This window comes from Trichogramma pretiosum, unplaced genomic scaffold (assembly GCF_000599845.2).
Source record: "Trichogramma pretiosum strain Unisexual culture from Peru unplaced genomic scaffold, Tpre_2.0 scaffold70, whole genome shotgun sequence".
NCBI lineage: Eukaryota > Metazoa > Arthropoda > Insecta > Hymenoptera > Trichogrammatidae > Trichogramma > Trichogramma pretiosum.
The window spans coordinates 840,888-861,883 of record NW_019641132.1 but is presented as its reverse complement, the minus strand read 5'-3'; the positions used below and the strand labels follow the sequence as shown (position 1 = coordinate 861,883).

Genomic DNA, 20,996 nt, shown 5'->3' with positions numbered 1-20,996 from the left:
GCTGCTGTCGACCCAATTCCGGCATGGTATATACGGCATGTATACCTACGGTCGTCGCGTATCCACAATTAAATCATTAAATATCTGTACGCACACTATATGTGCCTCATGCCATGCCACAGGAGCTCTCGTGTATATATGTAGAGTTGCTCGCGTGAGACGCTGACAATGAGACGACGCTGCGCAAGGTATGTGTCAGTGCTGCAGCTCGCGCATATGCCGCATATTATATACGGTTTCGTTTCATTTCGTTTTCATTTCGCGCACGAGGCCCCCGACACTCTTGTGCAGAAGTGAAATGTGTAGGTATAAAAAAAGGCACTGGGTCAGAGGCAAATAGTCGTTTCACTCGAGTCTCTTGAATGCGGCGTTTGTCCTCGCGCCTCTCGAAAGTCGGATACGTATATGATATTTTTGTCACTATTGTGTGTCCAAGCTGCTGCTAACTGCACAGGGTGCTGCTACTGGCGAGGATGTGCTGCGCGCCTCTAGGTGACAAAAGGGTTTTTTTCTTCTTCATTCCTTTTTATACTTCATTTATATTATAATATACCGCGAATGAATGCGTGTGCGTTATATCCGACAGATGAATTGAAAAAAATATTCTCGTCGTTGTTGTTGCTTCTTCTTATTCGTTTTATTCTGCCTTCCCGTTGTTGCTGTTGTTGTTCTTCTTCTTGTTCAAGTTGAGAAAGTTAGGAAAAGGAAAGGTGTAGTGTAGCATTGTAGTAGCCAGAGAGAGAGAAGATAGGTAGGGTACGACGTACACGCACGCGATAGCCGTTGCTGCGGACGCGCCTGAGCGAGCGTAACGACGACGCAGCTCCTCTATACGTACTGCAGCAGCAGTAGCAGTAGTAGTAGTATAAGGTATATAGTTGTTGGTGGCGTGCCGGGGATCTTGCCGAGCTTCCGGTCAAGGAGTGCGCCTCCACCGTTGTCGAGCTTATATAGTAGTAGTAAGGTATAGGCAGGCGGAAGCACGCTCGCTGGCCCCGACGCGCGCGAGGCTAGGCTCTGCTCGAGCTGCCAGGCTAAGGGCCCGTGTATATAGAGCTGCTCCACGTATATACGCATTATTATACGCGAGGACGACGACGACGACGATGCCGGCGGCCCCCCCAGCGCCCAAGACTTTATATACGCACACGAGCCTCTTGGCGCGCGACGAAAAATCTCCCCGAGCTATCTACCTCCATATATATATATGCTGCGCCGGCTCGACTGCAGCAGCAACATAAGTGAAATATATTATTCCCCCGCAGCAGCAATTGGCTGCAAGCCAAAACTGCGACTGACCTACCGACTGGCAAAAATCGGCCATCGGTAGGACGATTCCGAATTATCCCATTCTCGAGTATCGGCTAGTAGGCGGCTATACTACAGTCGATCGCGGCCCAACTGGCGCATCCGCGTTTTCCGCGTCCTTTGGCCCTCGGCAAGAAAAAAGAAGAAGAAAAAAAAGGAGTATGTATAATATATAATCGGGTGCGCGTCGTTTATCGCGGCCAAGCCGTGGTCGTGTATAGTATGCAGCTATTTTTGGCAACGATCCAGGTTACTGCCACAGTAGAGTCTCTGACACATCGGCTCGCGCTGCTGTTGCTGCTGCTGCTGACCCGTAACGCGAAGGGCGTGGCCGCCGCCACGGCACATACACACACACTCGCACACGATGTAGTATAAAACTACTGCCAGAGAACGAACCGAATCGTAACCACGAGTATTGAATTTTCTCCAGCCCATTGTTGTATGTGTATATTTCAGCGTCTGCGGAGACTCCGTATATTACGACAAAATCGTTGCGAGCCGTTGACTGACGACAACCGCGTGAGCCCACGACCGAATCGGAGCCTCTTCTTCTTCTTCTTCTCGACGATACAATGCTCGCCTTTTTTTTCTAACGAATCCACCAACTTGCGCGATAGCGATTCCCGGCATCGCTCGAGTATATAATATCTCGAATCGCCTGCACCGACTTTGTATATGTGGAAGTATTTACGTCGTTTAAGGCCCGAGCGAGGCTCGAATTATCAATTAAAGTGGCACTTGTGTGTGAACTCGGGAGCGCGGGAGGATCTATTACTGGCTTTCTTCGAAATCGCTCGTGCTCGCGCGGAAACTAATTCAACGAGCGGTTTCGTTAAAAAATATCCAAAATATTCACTTTCGGCCCGAGTTATTGTACCGTACATTTGGCTTCTCCAATTTTCTGCCTCGCAATGCGTCCCAAATAACGAGAGAGTAACTTGAATTACCTCGAGCAAAAAAAGAGGATCGATGTGGTTAACAAAAATTGTATTTTATTGCTTTAACTCGATAAATCATTGTGTGTGTGCGCGAGGCGAAGAATCGAGCGTTTCAACTGCTCCTATATATAATAATAGTAGACTTTATAGAACACTTGGCATCCGAGAAAAGCAGCAAGCGCCACATGGTTGTGCTGGCTCGAATACTTTTTTTTTCAAGTGTATTGGTGAAAGGCATTTTTCACTCGAAGCCGAGCGAAATAATATATCAAACCAAGTTTACTTTCGGAGTTGAAGGGGTTACACACGCATATACGGATGCTTGAAAAATTCTCGTGCCACAGCGATCGAACGCGTGCGTGGCGCTTTACTTAAAAAAAAAAAGCTGCTGCTGCAAATCGAATTAGTAACGGGCGCGGGCAAACGAGCTGCTGCTGCTCTGCTTGCAGCAACGGCAGAGCTCCTTGCAGCGTTTCGCTGCCGTTTTATAGACATTGTTTCTCTCTCTCTCTCTCGAGGCTCTCCTCTTTGAACGCGCATGGAAAGAGATCGAAATTTCCTTGACGACGACTTCCTCCCCCTGCGTGCACTATATGCAGCTACAGCTCGTTCGTTCTCCTCGGTTACGGCTCGCTTGGGCTCACCGAACGGATCGCTCGTTGCAGCAAGCACACGATTCTTCTACCATACCTTCTTATCCTTCGTCCTGGCCAGCGCCGCCTCCGCACCGCGTCGATTCCGCGTAATTACTCGCCGCCTCCCTCGTCGTTGTGCTTTTGCGCTGCAATCAGCATTGGCACCTTCATCCGCGACAGCTTGGCCTCGAGTGCAGGAGTAGTATATATACGCACCTATATACCTACGCAATTGTAAGTCAGAGAAAGAGAGCACAAAGGCGCAAATCGACGATCGAGCTTCGGAGTCGAGTCGAGGGAGAAGGAGCAGCGAATCGCGCACAAAAAATTCCACGTTCTTTAATGTGCGTGCGTGTGCACACACCTCTAGCTATACCCATATACACTTGGTTGTAATACGCAGCTGACTCGCGAGTCACAGGCGCGCAAAGGGAGAGAAAAAGACTTCACCTGTTGATTATAAACTTTTTTTTTGCTCTTTTGGCGCGCACGAGCCGTGCCATGCGTGCCGTATCTCTCTCTCTCTCTCTATACCTCATACACATGCGATACACGTTTATAAAGTAGCAGCGCCCACGCGCCAAAATCTCCCTCCGCGCGCATTCTTTTTTACACGTGTATAACATATATGCAGCGATATACTATACGGCACGGTAGAAAGGGCTGAATTTGCCCATCTGCGATTTTAACCTACTTGCGCCTGATTGAGGGCTTAAATATGCTTTATAAGTGAGCGCGAGAGAGAGAGAGAGAGCTGCACCTGTGTGCAGTGCCCATACGCCACCACCGCCTGCATAGGTGCGCGTTTACACGCATACGAGTTGCAAGTGAGTAGCATTCTTAGGCCTTGTGCTAGTATAAGAGACTTAGGAGCGCGCGCGAGATCGAAATTCGCGTAATTCGAGCGACTCGAAGGCACGCGCAACTTAGCTCTATACGTATACCATATACATGGGCTTTTGTACATCAGCTGGACGACGATCGGTGCGACGCGTTGCCCGGCTGACACCATCTCTCGATTTCTGAACAGCAGCAGCAGCCACCTCTACACCCCGCTGGATACTTATCCTACGCTGCATACCTATCCGATATATGGCTATTTACCATGTCACCGACTCCAATCAACCTATTATTACATCGACATTTTTTACTCGATTCCGAGCAATGAGCTGCATTACGTGTAAATCGAGCTCGGCTCGGCTACCGTAAGTACATCGGCTTCACGCCTCACCTATTACAAGGAAAAACAACTGGCCGAGCTTGACACTTTTCTTCTTTACTTTTTTTTTCTCTTTCTCGCCGCGTCACGGTCATAATTGACGCGATTATCGGCCCTCGCAATGTGCACTAATTAACGCGCTACGGCTGTTCTCGGCTCTCGTTCGAATCCAATTGGATCGATTGGATTTTCACGCCCACCTCGTTACGCGCACAGCTTTGATTCTCGGCATCGATGTTTGGCTTTACACTTGTAATCGCATCTGTTAATTAAGTCGATTGTTATTGATGAGAGTCGCGCACACCTCGAATTCATCGTCACACCTTGAACGATGATGGTGCTCGTGAAAAATCATGCATCATCTTTCCTGCAGCAGCATAGGCAAGATGATGTCCCGAGTACAAGTAACGTATCGCTCTCCCTGCCACAGTGTGTGGTGCTGCAGCTGCAACAATAATACATCGCAAGCGCATTATGAAGGACGTAAATTTGCGCCTATTCGGGACTGTCATAATGAAAAGAGAGAGAGCTGACAACTCCCCGGGCTCCTTTTTCTTCAGAGAGAGTGAGCTCGCGCATAATACGCACACATACAGTATGTATACCTACACGGCGCGCCGTATTACATTCCGAATCACGCTCGCGCTGTTTTCTCCGTCCGTCGTGTGTAGTCCGCTTTGTGCACCGTGAAGCGCACATCTTTTCAACCGACTGTCTGTCTGGTGCGGCTGCTGCTGCTGCTGCTTCGATACTGCTACTGTGTGTCTCGAAGGGAGAGAGCTTCTTGTTCGCAACGCGCGACAGATTTCCATGCCCGTAGAGACGCATCGGACGAACAAAAAAAAAGTAAAATGAATGCCGCAGAGCCCCGAGAGCTTCATTGGAGCGCTATTAAAAAGAGATTGATAGTCACTTACTTCGGGGAGTTGGATTATGAATCGAGTATACTGTACAGAGCTCGAGTGCGTCTATCAAACTTTCTTTATTCAATACACATTTAAACAATGTACACGTTTTTCTTTTTTGTTTTCATTTATTCTGCAATGGTGTTTTGCATTTTTAATCGTTAATAGATCGAACGCGTCGGTTATCTTTTTTTTTCAACCGAGATTTGGATCTATATTGTATTGGCAAGTGTGTGTTGCCTACTTAAAATAACAAGTAATCGCTGCTTATAACGAGAGCTGCTGAACTTTTAAAAGCTAAACGGAAGAAACGTCAATTCTTTCCTGTACAATGTAGTAACTCTCATTTTATTAAATAAAAATTGGAAAAAAGGTAGCTTCAAACGTCCTGCACCTTTTTTAAAAGTATTCAAAATCGTAATATTACATCATTTTTGTAATCGTCGCAATCGTAGTATCGTATAATAAATATATATCAATGTACATACAAAATAATCAATATATACAGACTGTATTTAGGATACTGACGTAAAAATAAAACTTTTGTCTTACTCTAAGGAAATTGCCGAATCAGGGTGGTACTTTGGCGTCTATAGGCGATTGATACTTTTAGCTCCTTTTATTTTTAGCTATTACCAGATCCACCAGCAGCGCTGCTGTTCGTCTGTTGTTTCACCTGCTGTTGCTGCTGCTGCTGCTGTTGTTGTTGCTGCTGCTGCTGCTGTTGAGCATAAAAATCAAACGACCTGTGCTCGGAATTGATCTGTTTGGCGGGCTGCAGACGAATCGGCGCGGACAGACCCGCGGCGGTCGACGATCTCTTTTGGCCCGGCAACGACGATGACGACGACGACGAAGAGTTGTGATGTTGCACGATGATGTTCGGCGACGAAGAAGCAGCTAGCGGGACCGCCCGATAGCCCTGATGGCCCGGCCCGTTCTGCCTAAGCCTCGGTCTGCCTGGGCCGCGACGTATGTTGGACATGGAAACTTTGAAGGTGGCATTGCTATTGTTGGCACCGCCACCACCACCGCCGCTGGTGCTGCTTTGACCGGGGCTTGGGTGCAGCTGCTGGTTCGTCGCCTGAAAACTGCTCGAAGACGCCTCCTCGGCTGATGCTGTGAACAAATGAATTAAATTCATTCAAACTTGCTAAAAAAACTTTTTATTTTTATCGAAATAAAATTGAGGAAAAATACTATCTACTTTTACATAAAAACATATATTTTGCCACACGTTAACACGTGTTTTTTTTTTAATTTGATAAAGCATAATGATTCAAGTCGCTGTAAAATCAGATAGCACACAGTCAATAGTTATGGTACAAAACCTCAATAAGATGGGAAATAAATTCATTAACATCCGTTTCTAGTTGAGGGACTCCGACAGACGCCTGTTCTTGAAAACATAAATTATTGACTCAAGCCTTTTCAGCGGAGATAATGTAAGACGGTACGTGCGGATAAACGAAGGAATCACGTACGCGCGTACAAAAAAAAAGCCAAGGAATAAAAGGTATTTTTAATTTTGCAGATTTACATAGTATAGCTTGACATTAACGTCCGAAAAGATTTTCATCATCTAGGCACGAGAACTTATAAATCAGCCTGAGAAATAGCCTTTTTACAGGCTAAGAACTCCGGCCTCGTTCGTGCCAGCTACCTAAAAATCCATTATTTTCTCTCTCTCACTCCGCTGCTGTGCATTACTCGAGCGATTTCTTTTTACTTCTTTTTTTTCTTTCCTTTTTCTTCTTCGTCTTGGCGATATCGCGAAGGAAACGAAAAGAAGTAAAGTAACGTGTATAGAGCACGATTGCGAGCAGCAACTTGGACGACTGCGACGACGACGACCATCGTCGTGCCGTTAGGAACACGCGTGCCTTATCGGAAGAAGAGCTTTATCTGCTTCGAGCCTCGAGGGCAATGCAATTTTCGTGTCAGTGGCCTTCCCCCGCGCGTGCGTACGTATTTCTCTTTTTCTCTCTCTTTTTTTCGTGTATTATCGGGGGCGCGCGCTGCAAAGAGCCGAATGAAAAAAAAAAAAATGGAGAAGAAAACACGCGCGAAAAAAGAGAGAACGAGAAGGCCGTAACACGGCAGTGAAATTGCTATAAAAAGATTCAAATTTTATATATGTACAACGATGTATTATATATGTATGGAGTTCGGGAGGAACAACAACTGCGCTCCGCACGGCCACCGCCGAAAAACTCGACGGTGCCAGGCCGTGTGTATACCGCGATCGTATTAAAAAGAACGAGAGAGAGAGAGAAAGAGAAACAAATCGATCTGTGGCAGCTGTCTCTCGCGTTTGGCCGCGCACCTGCTATTATTCTGCGTGCTGCCTCATGCGATGCGCTGCTGCTGCTGCTGCTCACGGTCTGCTTCTACATGTTATAGGTAGTAGTAGTACACACTTCGATAAACTGTACCCAAAAATCTACGCGAGCTCCTTTTTTTTCTCTATATACATTTATTTCGTTGGCGAAGGTAAAGGCGCGCGGCGCGATGGCTATCGATGCTCGAGACTCCGACAAGCGATGACGTTCGATAGCGATCGCGGCGTCGGCCATTTTTCTCGACCGAAAAAGAAAAAGAAGAAATAAATGTATAAATAAATGAAGAAATTAATCTGTCAGCGGGGTAATCTCGTTGTGCGCCGCGTATCGATGCGTATTGACCGGGCCACATAGATTATTGATGGTGTTAAACGGACCAAGCAGCTGGACCAATGGACACGATCGATTAACAGATACGGCCAAAATAAATAGATTTCGAAGGAAAAATACAGATAATGGGCTAGTAGAGCGGAGTCGAGGGGGATAACGTCGACGGGGTGTTCGTATGTGCTGCGTCTATCGATCGAGTCATATGCACAATAAACAACGATTAGCGAACGAATGTATACGTATATATATATAGAAAGAGCGCGAGGAGCGTATAAAGAAAAACACATGCGTATACAGGCCCCCCTCGTTTGGGCGCGATCGAGAGCACGTGTTCACCTTCTTCTTCTCTCTCTCTGTATTAAAAACCAATCCACCCCCTCGCGCGTATCTGTACACACATTGACGCATCGTACACACATACACACAGACACACACATTCACGCATAATCTATATTGGCTGAATACACAAGTGTGCAACCTGCACAATGGTTAACCGCAGCAGCGACGCCGCCGCCGCATGTACACATGTATTTATCGTCCAAGTGCGTCGGGGGAGAGAAAGTGCGCCCCTGCCTGTATAAAATATAATATACCGAAAAACTCGATGAAAAAGGCGCGCGTCCGTAAGTAACACTTCGAGCCCCCACGCCGACAACTCGCATCGGTGACGAGGGAATTCAAAAGAGAGAGAGACGAGTCGAGTACTCGAGAATAATAAATATCGAGGACGCCCCCGCGGAATTCGCTGCCCGACAGATATATAATACAACGTATACACATACACAACTGTCGTATTGTGTCGTCGAGGTGCAAGATCGCTGTTGTCTTTTTTACTGTACGACGACAATACGTATAATATCCGCATCTGTTGTACCGAGAGTGCGCGACGATGCACGCAGACAACGTTTCAACTCTTACGGGACATTTTCCATTAGGCGCTGAATATCGTTGGCCATTCGTCGGGAAAGATAATTAAAGTTAACTTCGATGGCTATCCAAGAGAGATTTCGTTCCTCGATACATAATCGTAATGTATGGATTCGGCTCTAATTCAACTCGTCTCTGTTTCATTTGCTCCAGTGCAAGGGAGAAAGGGAGCTAAGAATAGATAGAGAGAGAGAGTAACTAATGAGAAATTTAGTTAATGAAACTTGATTTCGGAATATCGATGCCGATCGTTTAGCGCGCGTAAGAATTCGCGTTTCTGGGAAAAGAAAAACCAGGGTGGTACTTAAATGTACGAGTTCCTTTATCGAAACATTTTTACATTTGACGTGATTTCATTTTTCATTTCGTCTATGGTGTACACGAATCCCCAAAATATCCAACTCAAAGGATTAATTAAGTCAGTCTGAGAGCCACCACAGAACAAAATTAACTCGAGAGTATAATAGACGTTTGGAAAATTAAACGGCCATCAAAAATCTCGATAATAACGACTTACCGTGATGGTGTGCGGTAGTGCTGGTCGACGTCGCCGAGGCGCTACCGTGGACCATCTGCACTTGGAAGTTACTGTTACGAACTTTACCGCCGACGGGGCCGCCTCGTCTCGATCCCCTCGGTCTGCCACGCTTCGTTGAGCCCCGAACAGTTTCGCGGATTCTCAACGGGTTGCTGGTGCCGCTGCTGTTGCTGCTGCTACCAACGCCGCCGCCACCGCCACTGCCTAGATTACCGAAGGGCCTCTGTTGGTTCAGCTGCAGATTGAGCGAGTCCGAGGAGTACGGGCCGTCGACGTCGACGACCAAACCTTCGTTGCTCGTCTCGTCCTGTGAAAATGTATCAAGATCAGGTGAGACCGATCGTTGATTATCGCGCAGCGTAGCAGCGACGCATTGTACCTCGCTTTTGGGACTCTGTACGGAGGTGTTGTATTCATCGGTTTCCTTTTGTTGATGATTGAACGCGTCGAGCGAGTCATTGATTTCTTCGCCGCTTAGAAACAGATGAGGTTTCTTGACGTCGCCCTGCAATTTGCGATTTCAAATATTAAAATTATGAATAAAAGTACATTCGCACGTCGCGATTGATATGCCATAGACGCGAGTGTACGCATGTAGTATTTGCGTGCAGAATAAAAGGGGTCTCTTTTTTTTTGTGCTTGGAGAGTGTGAATGAAGACACGTATAGAAAAGACGACGACGACGACGATGACGAAAGAGAAGAAGACGAAGGAGAAGAAGAGGGAGTGCGTTGTACTGCTTTACCTTGACCGGAAGCGCGGTTAGCTTCCTCTTCCGCTCGGCAGCTCGCTCCTTTGCCTCTGCTTGGGCTGCGCGACGGGCCTCCTCGGCCGCTTGCTTTCTCTCCTCGCTCCGTTGACTGTCTGCAAGTATAGTAGCAAATATTACGTGTAGCTTATGCACGATGTGCCTCCTCTTTCTATACATTTATGTGCGTATATATATGCGTCGTATATTATATATGTAGGTGTGCTGCGCCAAGAATCGTTATTATCATCGAGACCGATGCAATAAGGCGCGTATTACGGTAGCGGCACTTTTTGGCCAACGCCTGTATACGTATATACTGTAATAATGACTGCGTGATTGAAGTTCGCTACTGCGAGTGCAACTGCCACGACAATTCGTACATTTTTTTTCTCTGTATTTCTTTATTTTTTGTTTCCATCTCCAAGTCTCTTTGAATCAAAATATTATTGCGCTGAATGAATTATGATTTATGAATGTATTCGAGACAGTTGCAAGAACATTGACTCGGGTGCACGTGCCCCGTACAGAGAAAATAAGACGCGATTGTTTTCACATTTATGATGGTAATCTAAGGAGACGGTGTCATTGTTACCGCTCCGAGTCGATAATAATAAAAATATCAATATAAAGCCACGATGACAGAAGGTTCCTAAATGAAAGGGAAGGAAAATATTGCATATACGTGTACGTGTGTGGTTTCAATTTCGTTTCCGCGAAATATCCTCGACGACGACGACGACTACAACGATGGCGAAGTAAAAACGACACTGTGTGTATTGCAGGCGGCGGGGGTCAACCATCGTATCGAATTGCCAATCGGTGCTTGACGATAATAACGATATAATAATATTGAAGATCAAGCAGAATAACTTACATTTAGCCTCGATTTCTGCATCGTCGAGCAGCAGCGATACCACCTCTTTCGGTTTCAGCGTGTCCGGCTTGAAATTACCGCCACTGATTACCATTCGTTGAATCTATTCGAAACATGGGAACGACGTGAAAAAAAAAATTATCGGCGATTGAGGCTAGTGGTACTTTAAAAGAAAAATACGTTACCTCGCTCTTTTCTCGAGCCCGTTGTAAAATGCGTTCTTCGATGGTTCCTTTGCAAATCAGACGATAAACTGTGACCTGTTTGGTCTGCCCAAGACGATGTGCTCGATCCATGGCTTGCTGGTCGACCGTTGGATTCCAATCACTGTCGTAGAATATTACCTTTAAAAAACAGCAGAAGATTTTTTTCGATTATTATTATTATTCCTGTTGTTGCTGATGTTATAATTTTTTTTTCTGACATTGCTGAATATGGTCGTAAAGAGGGTCAAAAGCACTTACCGTGTCCGCAGCAGTAAGGTTGATCCCCAAACCTCCGGCTCTTGTGCTTAATAGAAAGACAAATATATCCGCTCTGAAACATACACGAAGAACGTAAGTACGCGTGCGATAATGATCTACGAAGTTTGCTTTTCACTGCGAGTCGAATTCCATTTGCAATTTACCTTTTCTGGAAGTCAGCGACCATATCGCGGCGGTCAGAAATTTTCGACGAGCCATCCAGCCTCATGAAGGTGTGCTTGCGATGGTACATATATTCCTAGAGATAGAGACAGAGGAAAAACACGCGCATAAATAAATTGCTGAACATCTAGACTTGAGATTTAGCGGTGGTGCAGCATACCAACCTCGAGTAAATCGATCATTTTCGTCATTTGCGAGTATATGAGAACGCGATGTCCTTGCTCCTTGAGGCGTTTCAGTAGATTGTCCAGTACCGATAGTTTGCCCGCATCCGTCACCAGCGTTTGCTTATCTGCAACGGAAAATCGGACAAAAATTATTATACCACTTGGAGTCGTAAATTATTTACAACGCCTGCAGTCGCTCTATGTGAACTCGCGTTCAAAATTTATTAATTTAATCACGGAGTGGGTAAAATTATTGTTATTTTTAATTAAGCAAATTCTCTCAATTTTTTTTGTAACTGAATTTCTTTGATATTCACATCGTAAAAATGCTAATGACTTTTCGTAAGATACACGAAATGGTTGGATCATTATCGGGACTCAAAATCAGAAGCATAACCTGTTAATTATAGATATAATCACAATTCACACAACAAATCGACGAGAAAGTATTTGGCCTGAGTTACGAATACTAAATACTATTTTACTGATGAATCGTTAATTAACCACACAAAACTTTCAAATAAAACCCAGAGTACATTTTTGTTCGTACACGAGATTCAATTAGATAAAAATGATATAAACAAGAAAAATTGCCTTACCTGGAACGATGATGTTTGACCAGCCGTTCTGAGGTTTACAAGCGGACAAACCACCGATTCTGTCTGACGTGAAATGCATAGAAGAAGAGATGCGTGTGTAATGTACACGAGGATTGATCGGGGTATTTTCAGCCAAATCTGAACCAAGCCAAAGCACCCTTTTACCAGTGATGCCACCGCAATCCTCGTGTTGTCGCCATGAGTGAGCCGCAGGACTATGATTTACGTACAACTTCCTTGCGCTAGATACGACTTTGGGAATTTTATCGCACAAAAAGGCTGGCATCATCGTGGGTTGACAAGATCTCACCACGGGAGCTCTGTATGTGTACGGATGTTCGGGAAGCAATTGTAATTTTAATTCCTCGTTCTGCAATATTTTCACTGAACTTATCGATTTTTGCATTCTTAATGACTGATTGGCGTCTCTGCTGCTTCTTAAAATTCTGTGAGACATCGTTTCAGGCATCGAATGTATTGTATGAGTAGTGTAAGTATATACAGGTTCCCGGTACTGAATTTTTCCAGTGAACAATAAGTCGCTGGCCACGTCTGATGAAAAATTCAATTTTTCCGATAATAGCCACATAATATTGGAAGGTACGGAGCTCTGATCCAATGACCAATCTTCGGTATAACTTTTCTTATTTAAAATTTTCGTCATTTTTGTGGCGTGATGCATCCTGCAAAGTTAGATTAAGTATTTTACAAAAGTTCCGTTTTCTAAATACTTTCAAAATTCTTACTCTTACCTAAACAGTATTCCAGCTACAAAAATTCTATTCAATTCCATGGGCGATATATTACTAAATCTACTAAATGAAAAAAAAGAATCTTTCGATCCTTCGTACTTATCACTAAATAATGTCTTATGAATATGCTCAGTAGCAAACACAGAAAATTTATTGTACAATAAGTGATCTTTGGACGGTAATGCTGAACTTATGATGCCTTCTTTATACAATAAAACCGGCATTTCATATGCTTCTGTTCGCCAAAAATATGGTGATTTTGCATCTCTACGTTCAAAAAGTTCTGGGTGATTGCAGACCTTAAAGTAATGTGTATTAATTAGTACACTTATTAATAAACTACTTCTTTATAATGAAATAATGGTAGGAAAAATATTCTACCTTTCTGAATTGCATGACTAGATTCATTAAATTAGATGTAAAATTTTTATCATTAGCTATATTGCTATCACCAACTGAGTAATGAAGTAAATCTTCAATTTTAATTTTCTTTTTGAGGGCTGAAAACATAAATTGGTTTTAAATAAATTTGTAAGATTAAGTCAACTCATCACTTATGATAAAAAATATGGTAAAAGTACCTTTGTACAAAAGCTTTTGCCTTGATGTAAGGGGACAATAAACCATTACTTCAATCTTATCGGATAATTCATTTTCTACATCTTTTTTAATTCTCCTTAACATAAATGGTTTTAAAATCATGTGTAATCTTGACAAGTGTTCTAAAATATAAAAAATAATTTTGTAATTGCAATTTCAACAATTTTAACAATCTGTATTAATTCCAACTCTTACTTTCATCAATTCCTGTTTTGTTTTCAGCATGACTTTCAATGTCTTTCGAAAACCATTCATTAAATTCATCGTGAGAATCAAATAACGTTGGCATAATGAAATGAAGCAACGCCCACAATTCAGCCATGCTATTTTGAATTGGAGTACCGCTAAGTAACAAACGATTTCGGCAGCTAAACCCTAACAAGAGTTTCCATCTCATACTATTTGTACTTTTTATAGCTTGAGCTTCATCAAGAATCATATATTGCCACTTTATTCTATTGAAATACTTGTAATCAGTTATCACTAACTGGTAACTTGTAATAACAACATGAAAAGATGCCTCTTTGGTGTGCAAATCCTTTGTGTCCCAAAATTGACGAAGGATTTTCCTTTCTTGTGGATTGCCCCAATAAGGAACTACTTTAAAACTTGGAACGAATCGCGCCATTTCTTGTTGCCAATTATGAAGTGTAGAAGCAGGAGAAATAATAAGAAATGGACCCCATACAGCTAAAAAATAAAAAATATATAGTGCTTGAATGTATTCAAATTAGTATTCATTATTTTTAATATAATTAACTTACAGTATCTCTCAGCAATATGACACAAAAATGCTATAGATTGCACAGTTTTACCTAAACCCATCTCATCAGCTAATATTCCACTTATACCCTTTGCATAGAAAAAAGTATTAATATCATGTGTATGATGAATGAGTACTAAATAAAGACAGTTTGTACTAACCTGATCATACAAATTAGCAAGCCAATTCATACCCTTCAATTGATAACCTTTTAAATTACCTTTAAAAATAGCAGGTTGAGGATGTTCCAAAGTTTCTGGTGTATGACTCAATCGGAGTTCTTGATTTGTATTTGGATCAAACTGCCGAGTTCTTGCTTTTTCGTTATCAAAAGCATCCATTGCATTTTTCTTGGCTTTTTGTTTCATCAATTCACTATCATAATCATCAATACTAGCTAGACGTGGATTTTTCTCCTCATCTAGTTGATTCAAAATCCTTAACTGTTCTTCTGGGGATGCTTTACCCATTTTTCTGGACATGAAATGAGCATAAAGTTCTGTTTGAGTTATTAAAAAATTCAATTTCCTCTGTTGCCGCTTAGCTTCAATGAGTTCAACATCCATTTTTCTCTGTTCTTCAGCTTCTTTTTCTAGCCTCTTTCTTGTTTCTCTCTCAACTCTATCACATTTTTTCCAATAAGCCTGCATTTCTCTTGTCAACCGTTTTGCTCTCCAAACAGTTTCTTTCATATTTTTCTGAGACTAAAAATAATTTCAATACATTAAATAAATTAAATGATTCCACTAAATAAAATATTCATATTTATCTTACCTGCATGGCTTTTTGTCTCCAGTATTTCATACAGTGTTGGGCTACCCTTTTACAGCCAATGAGCATTTCTTTATGATTGTTGGTTTTAGCTCTTTGAACTTTCCCAAGTTCTTTTTTGGCCATCATAGCCCATAATTTTCTCCGTCTCATTGCCATAACTTCTGGACTTTTTACATTATGTTTTTTTCTACCACGTCCACGTCCTTGATGTTTCATAGAAATGTACAATTCTGATTCATCTGCCTGTTCATCTTGAATTGTGTTTCTATCCCAAGAATCATTAGGGACACCTGCTTCCTGCAGATTTTCATTTGTTTTTAATAAAATGTAATTATCAATTTATTTTCATTAAAAAGCAAGTATTTACTTTTGAATCCATTGACATTTTATGTGATGTTTTTTCTTTTTTGATTTTAATTACTTTTTTATCAGGTTTCTTTTCTTTTTTCTTTTTATTACCCACAATGCGCTTCTGATGTTCAGGAAACCTATCATAATTTGATAATAAACCTGATCCGTAATATTGATATTGAATGTTCTAGAAATTACAACATGAATATTTTAGTTTTTTGTAAATATCTTTTCACTCTAAACTTTGTTTGATCATTTTACCTCTGGATTTTGATAAAATTTGGCTAAATATTTTTTCTTCATTATATGAGATCGCAACATATTTTGAAAGTCTTCTTCTGTGATTGAAGCATCAGAATCAGAATTTTCAGAGCTGTCAGAATCATCGCTTAATAGAATATCTTGCAGCCATGCTCTATCTTCACCAACATTTGTAAAGTTGAATAAGCGCAATTTACTCATTTTTTTCTCTGCAAAGAATTTATTAATGTATCAATCAATGTAGTGATAATAATTAATATTTCGGGTCAAATGCATACCTTCTTTCTGTGACAATTGTTCATTGAATTCCAAGTCTGATTCCGCAGACACATCTTCAGATGAATCTTCATCTTCACTGTAAGCATTTGCATTAAATGAATAGAAGACGAAGAAGCGAGTTAAGAGAATAATATTTAAAATTGCTTAAGAATTGATGCACAATATTTACCTCAATTGTTCATTAAACAATCCTTGAACTTGGTTCAAAAATGGTTGAACATTTAAGCTACGCTCCAGACGCTGCAAATGCAATGGAGTAGCCATTTCGACTCCCATTGTGTTAGTACGTTTGATTTCTTCAGTCATGACAAGCAGTCGCATGTAATATTATTTACAGTCTGAAAATAGAACAACACTATTTTTCTTCTGCAAGTGTTAGTCATATGCTTATAGATCATTGATGCTTGGAGCTGGAACAAAAACATTTGACTAGGTTAAGGGGATACTTTAAAATAGTGGTAAAAAATGAGATGATTGATTATAATAGAGTCCATAAAAACAAACAGTAGCAGAACATCCAGTTCGGATGAAATTAGCAAAATACAATAATATTCTTGTAATTACATAAAGTGAGAAAGGATCATTATAATCGATAATCTATAGCAAAAAAACATTACCTCAGAGTCGTGTGGGGGAGAAAAAAAATTTGCGAGCTGTTGAATCGTTTAGTGTTTATCATGAGACATGACGAGTAAGGTTATCACAACAAAAACACGCTTGGAAGAGTCGCAAACACAGTCGGGGCGCATTCGACACCGGATAACACTGCAAGCATGGTGCGCGCCTTGGTTACACGATTGTTTTATTTTGCGCTGCGTCGGCCACGAGATACAACGCGCAACGGCCAAAGGGAAACTTTACGCGAATTGATACATAACCAGACGTCGGCACGGGCACTTGGCTAAAAATGCAGAAAGCATTTGTATAATAGTTCGCGCGAGACGAGCATATATCGCGCGCGGCGTATATACGCCATACAGTCGCTTGCATCGAGCCATGTTTGTTTTTAGTAGGTGACGCTGGCGTCGCATGTAGCAAGACTGCCGTTTTTTAGCGTAGCCGGGCGAAAAAGCCGGTAAGCGGTTTGCGTTGCGGTGCATTCGTGGATTTTCAAGCTCCCTGCCTGCTCCGAATTTTGCGAATTGAGATTTTAGAACGTGACGCGTTATTGCTCCAAAATGACGATCGAAAGAAACAATTGAGGGACACCAACGATTATTAAAAAGATATCAAGAAAATAAAGTATTTTTGATATTTGATTCTATTTATTATGCTGCGGTCAATCTCGTGCTTTAATCGCTCTTTATATAAATGGCTCGTAAAAGTGACAGAAAGGACATCGAAGTCTTGATGATCTGCAATTGAACAATATAAATATCATCATTGTGCGATAGTAAATGGATGCATGAAAGAAATGTCATTAAAACCATCGTGAAATTCGGCAATGACAGAACGTAGACGTTCCCAGCCGCGATGCGCATGGGACGCTGGGACCGTTGGATTATGGTGGCGAGTTTGCTGATGGACTCGGTGCCAAGATTCGTCCACTGGGACTGCCATGCCGCGTAGCCCACTGCCAGACTCTGCGGCCACGAGCGAATCATGATGAAACTCGAAGGCTGCGTACAAAAATGTGGGCCGCATCGACTCACCTGAGTAATGAGCTCGTCGCCGGGTCGACAGTAGAGGAAAATCTGCATGAGAGCGATTACCATGAAGGCTACGTAGACGAGAACTTCGAAGCCACCGTCGTTGAGCGCCTGCGTGTATAGGATATTAAAAATTAATGAAGGTGCGGTTGAGTAAAAAATGTAAAATTTACTATTATGAGCTTGAAGCCGATGACGCAGATGATGATGCAGCTGACGAGCAACTGCTGCATGCTCGCCGCGTTGAACATCGTCTCGAGGCGTTCGGCGCTCCTGCGAAACGGAATTCGAACTCGAACGGCCAATTCGAAAATGGATTTATCCTATAATAGATACCAACCGAATTTCCTTCTGATGCTTGACGATGAGCCGTAGCAGCTTCCGCTTCGTGGTGGCACGATCATGATCCAGTTCCATCTCATCGGCCCCGATGCGCTCGACGTCGTACTGGATAATGCGAAACTGGGCGCAGGAGTGATAGATCGCCACGAAGAATATGCTGTCCATGGAGTAGTTGCAGGTGCCGACGACGATGCCGATCACGACCTGCGACAGGTAGAACAGGCCGTAGTAGAGGTCCGAGTCGCGGTCGAAGTAGTACCAGCCGAAGAAGGGATACATGCGGGCGCGCAGGCCGTCCTTCTGCATGCCCAGGAAGGGCGAGACGAAGTACATGCAGGCCGTCGAGTACATGAGCAGTCCGTAGCGGCGCGTGTAGTCGAAGCCCTTGCCGGCCGTGGCGAGGAGGATGCGCGCGTGGCCCTCGAGACGGCGGCTCGTCTTCTTCGTCGACTCGTCGTGGTGCCTCATCACCTGGCGCCAGTTCGATTCCATGTCGAGCAGTACCTTCTGGGTAAGTGTCGATATTTGTGTGAGTGATGAACGTTCGAATTGATCATCGATAACGAAATCATCATGTTATAGAAACCCAATGGAGTGATGAATTGAACGGTTATTTTTCATCCTTTTATTCGTCAACTATATTCATATATGAATTATACAAATGAGCAGAATGTGAGTATGATTCAATTCCTTTTAAATTTAAAATACATTTTTCATATTCAATCAATTTTGAATGTGATGGTTCAATCTAAGTATGTTGCTTTTCAATAGGAAAAAAAAACGGAAAGATTCATAACAAGTTTTTAAACTATGGGTGCCTGATGTGTGAATGCCTAAAATGTGTTCAATAACTTTTTCTTAAATACTTTGTAATTTTCTCATAATCTAACTACTCTTAAAATAGTTGATCGTTGAAGTATGGTACATTGTAGCCGGAATGAAAATTCATGGATAATCGCGATTATAAAGTTTTCTAAATATAATTGAGTATGATTAGAACCTGTTAAAAGATTATAAAGATTAGTTGGGTTCACATTACTCAATAATACACACTGTAACATTTTGCTTTTCGTACCTATTTTGTGAATGGTCCTCTTTTCGGCCTCTTCTAAATATTTTTTGCATAAGCCACGATAAGGAACCAAAAATGACATTTCCATTGTATCACCATCATCAGTAATATGTTCCTCCAACAGTTCATCGTCATACCATACGAAATCTTGTAGGACCTCCTGACTACTTCCGATCAAATAACTTTTTGGGGATTCATTTATTGAAATCCGTTAAATTTATATCTTCATCGTGTTTTATAAACAGCTTCGGGGCATATTGCAGTATTCGGAATAGCATACAACAACAGCAATAGGATAGTGTCCGGAAGATTCTGATGAATTTCGAAAATCACAAGTTCCGGATGTCGGGCAAATTGGAACATTGTGCTGCTTTTTTAATAACTTCGACTTATATCTTAGAGTTAGGTACTTTTCCTAGCCGACCTTGCCAGATAAATAGATGATGCGAAAATTGGTTCAAGCCCTTTTAACGGCATGATTCTGGTTGTCGCAGAGGATGAGGAGCTGTTCGATGGCATCCTAAAACTCAAACTTCGTTGACAATTGAATAACCATTTTTTTGCGGCTGCGTTTTCTATATCTTTTCGCATTATCACAACTTTCCTTGAGTTTGCCTTAGTACTGATCCCACATGCTAATTCCTACTTTCGTTAATGCCATTTGAATTGGTACCAATTTACGCACAGCACAAACTGTAAAATTGAATCGAAACACGAACATGTGGGTGCGAAGCGCAAAAGAAGTACCGAGTTAATATCCTGAAACCATAATTTTGAAATTACGTCACAAAATGTGACTATGTGACAAACTTTACTATTTAGCCGGTGAGTTGTAACGAACAATCAGACATTGTGGGTTAAATAAATTAGAATAAATCAGCCAAGGAACGATCTTTTCGTATCGATTTAAAAACGGGCCGCCGATCTGTCTTATCAATATTGCAGGGCTACCAATCGAAGACCAACAACCATTTTCCATATTAAATGATATGAATTGTGGGCAATCAAAAATGAAGTAAATATTTTGAAAGCTTAAAATGAATATTAAGTTTGACACTTTCAAATTAATTTTATATTTATGCTCTCTCGTATAAAATGAAATACTGATGTCGTCGAACGACAAAAGTATTGTAAGGTTGGTACACCCGCATTATCATTGAGCGTTGGGCACAAATAATTCCCCGTTATTCGCTAATCGTGCCGACAACGGACATTTTATCGCGGCACCAAAATCTCAGACTCCAGAGAAAGAGAGAACGTCTCGGTGCATCGTGAAACTCACTTCGAGTCACAAAAAAATAATCACTTGGATAAGTCCAAGCAATATTGAAAAATTAAATATTATAATCTATTTTATAAGAATGGAGGCTTGATAAACTAAATGGAGAAACGAAAATGAACGTTTGTGAATGTGATTGGGGTAAGTTTATTGTCTATTTTATTTATCACGATTATCGAAACAATCTGCTGTTAATGAATTATAATAAAATTTAAACAAAATGAATTAAATATAAAACTTCCATTTTATATTTAAAGCCATTATTATTATTTTTTTTTATTACTATAGCTCAGGGAGGTCGAATTGCGTCGCTCGTATACCTCAAAAGTGTCGCCGGCCCTGTGGAAGCAGTAGAGCTTGAGCACTGCCGTCAAGGTGAAGACGTTGAGCACGAAGGTCTCGGCGTTGGCGTCGATGTTGCCGCGCAGCACGTAGAGATCGAGCCACTGGGGTATCAGGAGCAGCGTCATCGCCGCGAACAGGGCGGCCACGTGCAGCTGACGCAGCGCAGTCCGCGGGCGCCGCCCGTCGTTCAAGCGCCAGATGCCGAGGAAGGTGAGGCCCCATCGATTGAGGAAGGTGTAATCGTCGAAAGTCGCGCCGCTCCGCCGCCCCTTCTTCGCGTTCGACGACATTACCCTCGACTCTCCTTCCCGCAGCCGGGTATTTAGCATCAAAAATCGACGATGTG

General features: G+C 42.4%; 2 protein-coding genes across 2 annotated transcripts; both read right to left on the bottom strand.

Annotated features, from left to right (window-relative positions):
* Positions 1-5,073: 5,073 nt before the first annotated feature.
* On the bottom strand, positions 5,074-16,940 carry LOC106658327 (putative DNA helicase Ino80). Its single transcript, XM_014380221.2, has 22 exons — positions 16,581-16,940; positions 16,133-16,373; positions 15,963-16,039; positions 15,685-15,893; positions 15,440-15,610; positions 15,073-15,369; positions 14,460-15,002; positions 14,300-14,387; positions 13,731-14,225; positions 13,517-13,657; positions 13,317-13,435; positions 12,936-13,234; positions 12,184-12,866; positions 11,582-11,709; positions 11,399-11,493; positions 11,235-11,307; positions 10,956-11,114; positions 10,771-10,873; positions 9,891-10,009; positions 9,525-9,650; positions 9,125-9,452; positions 5,074-6,127 (listed from the first exon to the last, which is right to left on the bottom strand). Exons 2-22 carry the CDS (start codon positions 16,282-16,284, stop codon positions 5,634-5,636), a joined length of 4,899 nt encoding a protein of 1,632 aa, XP_014235707.1. The 5' UTR covers positions 16,285-16,373; positions 16,581-16,940; the 3' UTR covers positions 5,074-5,633.
* A 296-nt stretch (positions 16,941-17,236) lies between these two features.
* On the bottom strand, positions 17,237-20,940 carry LOC106658307 (odorant receptor 13a-like). The gene is made up of 6 exons (XM_014380201.2): positions 20,626-20,940; positions 17,953-18,461; positions 17,786-17,885; positions 17,616-17,723; positions 17,391-17,546; positions 17,237-17,318 (listed from the first exon to the last, which is right to left on the bottom strand). Exons 1-6 carry the CDS (start codon positions 20,938-20,940, stop codon positions 17,256-17,258), a joined length of 1,251 nt encoding a protein of 416 aa, XP_014235687.1. The 3' UTR covers positions 17,237-17,255.
* Between the last annotated feature and the right edge of the window lie 56 nt (positions 20,941-20,996).

What these genes read in the sequence shown, in the direction of transcription:
- LOC106658327 (XM_014380221.2), bottom strand. Translation starts at nt 16,284, where the DNA reads ATGCGACTGCTTGTCATGACTGAAGAAATCAAACGTACTAACACAATG. An exon ending in TCATATTGCTGAGAGATACT is followed by an intron (nt 14,226 to 14,299) that starts GTAAGTTAATTA and finishes TTTATTTTTTAG; the next exon opens with CTGTATGGGGTCCATTTCTT. An exon ending in GTAGCTGGAATACTGTTTAG is followed by an intron (nt 12,867 to 12,935) that starts GTAAGAGTAAGA and finishes CTAACTTTGCAG; the next exon opens with GATGCATCACGCCACAAAAA.
- LOC106658307 (XM_014380201.2), bottom strand. Translation starts at nt 20,940, where the DNA reads ATGTCGTCGAACGCGAAGAAGGGGCGGCGGAGCGGCGCGACTTTCGAC. An exon ending in GGGCCGGCGACACTTTTGAG is followed by an intron (nt 18,462 to 20,625) that starts GTATACGAGCGA and finishes ACACTTACCCAG; the next exon opens with AAGGTACTGCTCGACATGGA. An exon ending in TCGGCTTCAAGCTCATAATA is followed by an intron (nt 17,724 to 17,785) that starts GTAAATTTTACA and finishes CTATACACGCAG; the next exon opens with GCGCTCAACGACGGTGGCTT.